Below are 9,530 nucleotides of genomic sequence, written 5' to 3'. Positions count from 1 at the left end.
TGATTTTGTTCAACAACATTTGTTGAAATAATTGTTGAAAGAAAGGTAGAGCAAAATAAAATCTTGTTTTAATTGAGCAATGGTTTTAAAATTTCAAAAATTATTATAATAATTACAAATTACTAATACGACGTGTATGCCAGTTAAAATTTATTTCAAAAAGTGTGTTCTCCTATTTCTAGCTATGTATGTGAACCTATTGATTTTGTTGAATTAATTTTAATAAAGGAATAGCTAATAAAAATTTTTTTTTTAGGGCGACAGTGCGTATGAGTGATAAACGATTATTGATGAACAACGAGTATTTAAATATTTTTTAAGGTAGTAATTGCTTTGAAGCACAGTTAATAGCCTCAAACAAGTTCTATTTTTAATTTCATAGAAATCCAGAACACCCCATTGTGCCCCCATAACAAGGTCCACCCTAGGTAAAAACGCGTTATCGCCGCACTGAACATCTGTGGCATCTGCCGGCATGTCGCAAGTTGAGAAGGCGCTGGACGTTCTGCTCCAGGAGGCGGAGGAGCTGTGCATCGGGAGCAGCATAGCTGAGCTCGACCGGATTCCGAGTGCCCTGGAGTTCTGCCGCGACTACTACGCCAAGAACCAGCCGGTGGTCATTCGCCAGGGGCTCTCGTGGCCAGCAATTGGCAAATGGACACCGGAGTACCTGATCAAGGCTCTCGGGGACCGGGAAGTGGACGTGGCCATCACCCCGAATGGATACGCCGATGGCCTGGCCACCGAGAAAGGCGAGGAGTACTTCGTCCTTCCCCTGGAGACGCAAATGAAGCTATCCGAACTGCTGCGCCGCCTGGATGATCCCACCGGTGCCGTTCACTACATCCAGAAGCAGAACTCCAATCTCAGTGTTGACCTACCAGAACTGGTGGCCGATCTGGGGATCAGTGATCTGGATTTCGCTCAGCAGTCCTTTAATAAACCCCCCGATGCGGTTAACTTTTGGCTGGGCGACGAGCGCGCCGTGACCTCGATGCACAAGGATCCTTATGAGAATATGTATTGCGTGATATCTGGTTATAAAGACTTCATTCTCATCCCGCCTCATCAGTTGAGCTGTGTTCCCCGGGGGATTTACAGGACCGCTGTTTACAGGACCTCGGAGAGCGGGCAATTCCACATAGAACCCTTGCTGGATGAGGAGGGCGCCGAGCAGCTCACGGAATGGGTTAGCATCGATCCCTTGGCCCCTGACTTGGCCAAATATCCGGAGTACGCCCGTGCCAAGCCGCTCAAGGTGCGCGTTCATGCCGGCGACATCCTGTACCTGCCCAACTATTGGTTCCATCACGTCTCCCAGAGCCACAAGTGCATCGCCGTGAACTTCTGGTACGACCTGGACTACGATAGTCGCTACTGCTACTACCGCATGCTGGAGCAAATGACCAGGAGTAACTAGAATTGTTGTCTTTAGTGTATTTATATATATAATATTGTTGCATAATTTACTGTTAAATAAAAATCTACGGGCCAAATGAAATGTGAACTAAGATTAAGGACACGAAAATCTGTAAAATCCGTGAAATGAGTTGTTAAATATCCGTACATATGATGTATAGTGAGATTAGGAATGTGTGTGCGCTGGATTGGTAGCCTATTCCAGGCTAATATCTGGCTTTTCTGCACCGGAAGACTCTGCCGCAGCCTGGCCATCCGCTTCCTCGCCGGGATTCTCGTTGTTCTCGCACTCCAAATCGCCATTTCCCGACGAGGAGACATTCTTCTGGTCCGCCTCGGCCAGGTCAGCGTCGTTGTTGGAGTCCTGCGACTGGGATTGCGACTGCTCGCGCACTCGCTTGTTTGTCTGCTTGGCTGGAGTACCAGTAGGCACTTTTGGTACCTTCACCTTACAGCTATCCTGCGGCTGCTCCACCACGAAAAGCTGCTCCAAATAGGAGCGATACCAGAGCAGAAACTCGTCCCGCTGTCGTGGCATCTCCATCTTCTTGATCTTGGCGTAAATGCGTTTGGGCGAGATGAGTGGCGAACTGGCGGCCGAATTCTGGGCAGCAGTGGCCGTCAGCTTGGAGACCTCCGCCAGTAAAGAATCATTGATGACGGTATTGTTGTGCGTCTGGTTGCGAATGCGTTTGATAATGTACTCGATCAGTTCGTGATCCGGGGCCAGTTCCATGATGGGTTCTGCTCCTGTTCCAGATGCAGAGGCATGTTCCACTTGCTGAGAAGAAAGACGCAGATGTTGAGTAAATTATTAAAGAAAACGCAGCTTTCTTACCTCTTCGTTATCCAATCTTACAGAGGAGGCCACGCCAGATGCACTGGCTTCCATCTCCTCGAGAGCAGCTCCATTTTGGGGAATGACCACCGTTAGCTGCTTCACTGGCGAAGCCTTTTCATCCTCCGGCTGATCATTGTCCAGCTGCAGGCGCATCACTTCCAGCGGCGTCTCACTGCGACTCTCGGTGGCCTCCACATCGTCCGTGGGCTCCGCCTCTTCCTGGTTAAGAGCCTTTCGCAAACCGTGCGGCTCTTGCGACTGCTGCAGCTGCTGATTTTGCTGCTGCTGCTGCTGTTGCTGCTGCTGTTCGAACAGCGTCTCCAGTCGGCGGTAGACATCCTCCTTGATGGATTCGTAAAACTTCGTAGTGAACTTATCATTTTTCAAAGCATTCACAAGCAGATTGCGATTCAGTTCCTCGGAGGCCGTCTCCTCGGTTTGCTCCATGGCATTTGATTCGTCAACGGGAGAGGGTTCCTGGCCGAGAATCGGAGTAGTGTCCACCGGCGTCATCTGTGGCAGGTCAATGTAGTCCATGTAGTGAGCCGGAAGCTCAAAGTCAAAGCGCAGGTGTCGCTGCTGCAGCGGAGTCAGCGAAACTGTCGAAGTGGTTGGCTTCGCCGGCACTTTGTTCCGCTGATACAGCGGACTATTGCCGTAGTTTACGTTCATGTTGAGATTGGAGGCACTAGCCTGCTCGGTCTCCTCATCTCGCAGCGTGGAAAGTTGCGGGCGGCGACGATTGCGTCGCCTACCGGAGCCAAAGATGACATTATCATGATTCTCCTCCACCTCATCGACATCCTCGTCGTCATGGTCGCGATTGTGTGTGGGATCATCGCGCCAGTCGCGTTTCCTTCCCGCACTATTGTTCAAATTATTGCTGCCATTGGAGCTGCTGCCATGCAAAGCGGTTAGTGGCGATTCGAAGAAGTGGCGACGCGGCTGCTGCTGCTGCTGGTGGGACGTCAAACCACTGCGGGATGTGGGCGGCGCCAGCAACTGGGGCGGCGGAAAGTAGCTGGGACGCGCCCGCTGGCGACGGTACTGCTGGAGGTCCACGTTCAGCTCCTCGTTGCTCTTGTTGGACAGAAGATTCTGGCGCGAGTGACTGCAAAAGCGCACAGATATTAATGGGTTAATGCAAGCGGTCATTATCAAGCAGTTGTTAGTCGGCAATGCCAAAAAAAAAAACTAATGTAACAATTTATAAAATAAAATTAAAATTTATTAAATAGTTTATTTAATAATCACAAATTGTATTTGGATTAGAGCCCTGCATGAATTCATTCAATGATTTATTTTGAATTTTTTGTTTTATATGAATGAATTAATTAGAATTTTGAGTTTGATAGAATTGATTGAATTTGAATTTTGAGTTTAATAGAATTGAATGAATGAATGGCATGAATTCCGAAATAATTCAAACGACAATTTCTTTTGAAGAAGAAAATCCCATAATTTTTGATTAAATCTGCCTGAATTTTATTTACTAAGCAGTTAACATTGATTTGTTAAAAATTTTCCACTTTTTGTTCGCACAAGAAGGCACAAAAAATATATGACAAATTCAAAAAATTCATAAAAATTATTCATTCAATTGGAAATGAATTAGAAGAACATTCTATTTGTTTCACATAGAATTGTATTAAACAAATCAGAAATATTATGGCATACTATGATAATACAAAAATTAAATGTTTTACGCAGGGATCTAATCAGCGATGCCAAAATAAATAACTAAAGTAACAATTTATAAAATAAAATAAATAGTTTATTTAATAGTTAACAATTTGATTTGGGATCTCAACAATTTTGTTAGTACTTCGGGTTAATCTTGCGTTAGTCACTTTCAACTCTGTTAAGGGAACACTTACCGCAGCACAGAATTGAAAATTGACTTTAGACAATGGTTTCATTTGATTTTTATTTTTGCTCTTAACCCTTTTCCACCACCCACACCCGTTTAGAATACCATCACCAAAAGTTGTAGTATTACCTGCGGAAATTGTCCCAGTAATTGTTGGCCCGGTTTCCGGGTGGCACCTGGTTATTCAGGGTGATTCCCCCGCCAGGTGCTCCTCCCCCAGCTGCTCCTTCGGGCAGCGAGTGCAGATTGTTGGCATGCTGGTTCTGCGTTCGCAGATTCGAGTTGTTCTGGTGGATCGTGTTGTTGTGATGGTTCATAAAGATGGGACCCGGACTTGAGCGGTACGTTGGCGGCGACAGGGGCGTCTCATTGTTGTAATGCGTCGGCGGCGGTGGCGGAGCGGCATTGTTGAGAAACGGCTGCGTCTGGTGCTGCTGCTGCTGCTGATGATGATGAGACTCGCTGCCGGTGCGATGGCAGCTGCGCTGATAGTTACTAAAGGCGCTCTGGTGGGCCCCGAAGTTAAATAGCTGCTCGGACTGGGCACGACTGTTGCCCAGGCACAGATTGTTGGGCATCTGACCCATGCCAGGGCCCACTGGAAGATTCGGCGGCGGCACTGACTCCGAACGCAGCCCAAAGCTGTGATCCTGGCAAGCAACCACATTGAAGCGATCCTGGAGCTAAGTATTTAAAGGGTTTGATTAGTTTGTGATCAGGATTTTAATCTTGAGATCTTGCTTACCGTATGCAGTTGGTTATTGAGGTTGTCGATCTCCCGCTGCTGATGCCACAGCGTCTGGTTGCACTGGCACACCGAGTTGATGAGCATCTGTTGCGTCTGCATGAACTGCTGCAGTAGCACGGCGTCGTTCGAAGCGTTTGAACCGGAGCCATTCGAGGAGCCCACTTGCGGAGCCGCTGGCGGTGGCTTGAACTCGGCTCCAGTGGAGGAGCTAGCCTGCCCGTAGATCGGTTGCTGTCCGTGCCACGTATTTCCGGCGTTGTGCGATGCTAAGGGAAATAAACATAATTTTTAATGGGCCATTTCTAAGAATAGTTCTTATGGAAATACAGAATGGATTATATAGATTTGTCTGATCTTATAATAAAAACAAATAAGTTAAATACTCTAACAATAGTTCATATAAAGTCCACAAATGGAAATACAGAAGGGATCACAGAGATTTTCCAATTTAATATTAAAAAGAAGTTAAATAATCTAACAATAGTTATTATCAGTCCACAAATAGATATATAAAATGGATTATTTAGATTTTCTAATATAATAATAAAAAGAAACAGGTTAAAAACTCTAAAAATAGTTCTTAGGACGTCCACAAATGGATATAAAGAATGGATTATATAGATTTTCCAAGCTAATAATAAAAAGAAACAAGTTAAGTACTAAAACTCTATGCATGGCTTGAATTCTAATTACAAGAAAAGGGTCTACAAACATACCCCAAATTCCTGGCACTGGCGGCATGGGAGGCGGCATGTACTGCGACCTGTTGCTGCTCGAGGGCAGGCTATCGTTGCCCAAGGAAAGCGTATCCAGCGTCACGTTCAGATCATCTTCGTTGAGGGTGGACGGAGGAGCCGGTGGCGGCGGAGCAGCAGCTTGCTGCGGCGGCAAGTTAGGCTGCTGCTGACCGCGCCGCTGCTCCACAACAGTGCTGGCGGAGGCAGCCCGCTTGAGCGTAGCAGAGGATGCGGTACGCACGTTGGCAAAGTACTTATCGCTGTCGGTGTCGTCGTTACCCTCGTCATCCGCCTCCGAGGTGGTGTTGTTGCTGGCCACGTAGCGCTGCTCCAGTTCCCGCTGCTTCTGCTCGTACTCCTTGCGCAGGCGCTCGCACTGCAAGCGCAATTCGTTGCGGAGTTGTTCCTTGGTGGGCGTGGCCTGAAGGGAGGTGTCCTCCGATGGATCTTCCTCCTCCTCCTGCTCCACTTGATGCTGCCTATTGGGCGTGGGAGTTGGCGTAAGACTACTCCTTTTCAGAGCATCCTCGCCCATCTGAACTGCGGCGGCCGCTTGCTGTTTGCGGCGTTCGATCTCCGCTTTTAGGGCAAGGATACGATCGCGCTCCTTTTGCAAGCTAGCTGCCTCGGCCCGCAGTTCGGAGGTGACTTGGTTAAGACCGTAGACGCGCTCTGCAATCTCCGCTGGGAGTTCACGTTCCACGCTGCTCGTCCTTTCCTCACTTCGTCGCTCCAAGGCGGCGCCCATGCTGGGTGTTCCCTCCTCAATCTGGCTTACAGTGTTCAGCATTCCCTTTAGCCTGGCCATCTGCGCCTTGAGGGCTTCTATATCCGCCGTCTTCTGGTTGATCATCGCCTGGGCGTGAAGAGCCCGCTGGGCAGCATTTGCCGCCTCCTGCCGCATGATGGGTACGTTCCTCTGGTACTCCACTGGCACCACGCGCTCCTTGGCCGGCGCCACCTGCTCCTTGGCAGGAGTAGGAGCAGGAGCTGCCTTTGGAGGCGGCGTGGGAGTCTCCTCCTTGATGACCCTCGCTGTTTCCCTAGCCGTACGATTGATGCTGTTCAGTTCGTCCACCAAATTCCGCATATCCTCACGTTGCGTGCGCAGCGCCTCCAATTTCTCCTGCAGTGCCTGCTGCTCGGCCAGGATTTCGGGGCCATCATCCCCCAGCACGGTGCTCAGTTCGTTCTGGTTGTGGATGAAGGCGGTGAGATTCTTCATGCGACCCACCAGCGAGGCCATGTCGTCCTGCACCTGCTGCACGGACTCGTATTTCGGCGCCTCTCCTCCATTGCTATTGTGCGGCAGGCGATCGGCCTGCTGGCGCAGCTGCTCCATCTCGCTAAGGTGCGACTTGGCCATGTTCTGGATGTGCAGCAGCTTGGCCTGTTCGTCCTGCAGGTGCTGCATGTTGCGGTTGGAGGCCTCCAGGCGCTGCTGCAGCTCATCGAAACTGGGCGCCGCATCGGGCGTTGGTGTCTCCAAAACGCTATGCAGGGATTGGATGGACTGGGCGCGGTTGTCGCTCATCTGCAAGGTAAAAGGGGTATATTTTTAATGGTAAGATTGTTGATTTTTATTCATGAACTTACCTCGCTTAATGCAACATCCTCCAGACTGGTCGAATTGACTATGCCCTCGTCCTGTTCCGCGTTTGGGTTGATTTCATGCACCATGTTGTTGAGCTGAAAGAAACGAAAAGTAGAAAAAATTCAGTTCAAAAATATTAATTTGCTGTATTATAAATTACAAGGAGATGCTTTAGAATGAATATAATTGAAATAAATTAAATAAAGGTATATTATCCAATATTAACATTGCGACTAAACCCCAAAACCTTTTCCTTTGTTTTTAACTTTGATTTAATTTTATTTGACATTCTGTATTTTCTATAATTAATGTAAACATTTATGTTATTAGATTTATGAACCAATTTTGTTTCAATATAAAATTGATTATCAGTTGTGACTAGCGAAGTAATTTATAAGTTACACAACTTGTAGCGTTAGGAAGCCAAAACAATAAATTAAAATAATAATACATCTCTTGATATTAATTTCCTTAATGCGTTTCCTGATTAAGATATCAGATATCTAATTTTTCATTTATTTTCCGATTTTCTAAATGTCCAAGAAATACAATTTGGCTTGAAACTTGCTATTTAGACTACTATATTCCATTTGCGTCATAAGTAAAAGATCTAATATCTATAAATTTCCATTAAAAAGATGTAAATTTTCGCCACTTAAAATGCCTTATATCAAGTCTTTACTTATATATATATTATATGCAGTAATTTTCCGTTTTCTAGCTCGAATAAAGTTAAAGGACTCACCTCTGCAAGGTTTACACCTGACTGTTGCCTACTGCTGTTCAAGTTCTCGTCCAGTCCCAGCAGGGAGCGCAGCACATCCACCTGGGAGCGACCTGATTCGTTTCGGGGACCCAAAGGGTTCACTCCAAAGAGTCGATGGACCAGTTGATGCAATCCTGCGGGTGTCAATTGGGTAGCCTGCTCCTCTGGGCCACTTAAATTGCCGTTTCCGTTGCTGGTAGTTGCGTTTGGGATGACCACACCAACTGTGGCATTCGGCGGCGTCGACTGACGCAAACGCAGCAGGGCAGACGAGGATGAGGGGGCGCCTGATGACGAGGATGGCTGGTGCTGAACCCTCTGGACGGGACGCACGGGAAAGCGGTAGCGCTGCTGCTGCTCCTGCAATTGCTCTGCAATCGAAAATACTCGAAGATCAGTATGGAGGTTTAGGTCTGCGGACTACATCATCATCTCAGTGGGCGTTTATTTTCGTGCGCATCTTATTTATAGAACATGAACTGGCGCACCGAATTCTGTGTGTGGGCCAGGTGCGGATATTGGAAATTGCTCAATGAGATGTATGTATTCCTTAGTGTATTCCCTTCCTGGATCCTCACCTGCTGAATCGTAGGCCAATTGACGCAGTGTCTCGCGCTGCTGTTGCTGCTGGGCAGGTGACCTCGATTCCTTGCTGGTCAGCTGCTGCTCCGCCGGGGATCGATTCTTGCCGTTGGTGATGCGTGCTCGCTGGAGGAGATCCTTGAGGCAACAGCAAAGAAAGATTAGTAAAAGTACTATCACGAGTAGGGCGGGAATTTTGCTGCTTTTAAATCTATATATATATCTTCTTAGGGAGATATATATATCTGGCCGATCGAAATTCGTTGTCCGCTGTGGCTGCGTTCGCTTTCGCTACTGAACCAAGTGGAATTCGAATTTCCGCCAGCCTAAATGAGTCTAGAGTGTATTTATAAATCGACAAAGAGAAGCCTCTTTGGTGTCTTCTCTTCGAGCAGATTTTGCCATGGCAACTCACATTTAGCGTTTTCAGCGCGTCCCGCTGCAGTGGCTCCACAAAGTCCATGTCCGGTTCGCCCAGGTGCTCCTGCTGCCGCCGGGAACGGGCCGATCGACTGGTCGAATTAGATGCATTTAATCCGGATGCAGTTGCTCCGTTTGGAGGCGTTTGTTGTTTGGGCACGGCGCCGGTTGCCCCGCCCACCGAGTTGTTGTTGCTGCTGCTGCCGCCGCTGCGGTTGCTGGCGCTGCCTTGGTCCACAACTGCTTTGGGCGGCGGCGCCATTAGAAAATATATATATTGGCGTACAAAACGAACGACGCTAGAAAATTGTAAAACTCTCCTTTTTTTTGTTTTTTTTCGCTTTGCGCACTTTGACAGCTGTTTCCAACCAGGGCTGGCAGCTCGCTGGAAAAAAAGGGTGGAAAATCAGTTGGCAGCTCCCCATTTTGAATTTGAAATCAAATGCGGTCACACTGCTACATTTTAAAATTGTTTGTTGGATTTTCGAAATTTAATACATGTTTATTGAAATTTCTTGTTTTGTAAATATGGCTGTCATTATTTCTTTTATCT

General features: G+C 47.5%; 2 protein-coding genes across 2 annotated transcripts; one reads left to right on the top strand and one right to left on the bottom strand.

The window, feature by feature from the left end:
* Positions 1-433: 433 nt before the first annotated feature.
* JMJD7 (Jumonji domain containing 7) lies at positions 434-1,501 on the top strand. The gene has a single exon (XM_017143856.3). The coding sequence runs from the start codon at positions 476-478 to the stop codon at positions 1,418-1,420; it is 945 nt and encodes a 314-aa protein (XP_016999345.3). The 5' UTR covers positions 434-475; the 3' UTR covers positions 1,421-1,501.
* cmb (combover) lies at positions 1,463-9,340 on the bottom strand. The gene is made up of 9 exons (XM_017143855.3): positions 8,973-9,340; positions 8,554-8,695; positions 7,955-8,346; positions 7,212-7,304; positions 5,595-7,149; positions 4,876-5,144; positions 4,260-4,813; positions 2,258-3,371; positions 1,463-2,200 (listed from the first exon to the last, which is right to left on the bottom strand). Exons 1-9 carry the CDS (start codon positions 9,237-9,239, stop codon positions 1,616-1,618), a joined length of 4,971 nt encoding a protein of 1,656 aa, XP_016999344.3. The 5' UTR covers positions 9,240-9,340; the 3' UTR covers positions 1,463-1,615.
* Between the last annotated feature and the right edge of the window lie 190 nt (positions 9,341-9,530).

This window comes from Drosophila takahashii, chromosome 3L (genome assembly GCF_030179915.1).
Source record: "Drosophila takahashii strain IR98-3 E-12201 chromosome 3L, DtakHiC1v2, whole genome shotgun sequence".
NCBI lineage: Eukaryota > Metazoa > Arthropoda > Insecta > Diptera > Drosophilidae > Drosophila > Drosophila takahashii.
The sequence above is the reverse complement of the archived record's forward strand: the minus strand, read 5'-3'. Positions and strand labels throughout refer to the sequence as shown.

Bases quoted from the DNA above. Each gene is read 5' to 3' on its own strand.
- JMJD7 (XM_017143856.3), top strand. From the start codon at position 476: ATGTCGCAAGTTGAGAAGGCGCTGGACGTTCTGCTCCAGGAGGCGGAG.
- cmb (XM_017143855.3), bottom strand. From the start codon at position 9,239: ATGGCGCCGCCGCCCAAAGCAGTTGTGGACCAAGGCAGCGCCAGCAAC. The intron at 5,145-5,594 runs GTATGTTTGTAG...TATTTCCCTTAG, and splicing joins GCCAGTGCCAGGAATTTGGG to CATCGCACAACGCCGGAAAT. The intron at 4,814-4,875 runs GTAAGCAAGATC...TTAAATACTTAG, and splicing joins TCAATAACCAACTGCATACG to CTCCAGGATCGCTTCAATGT.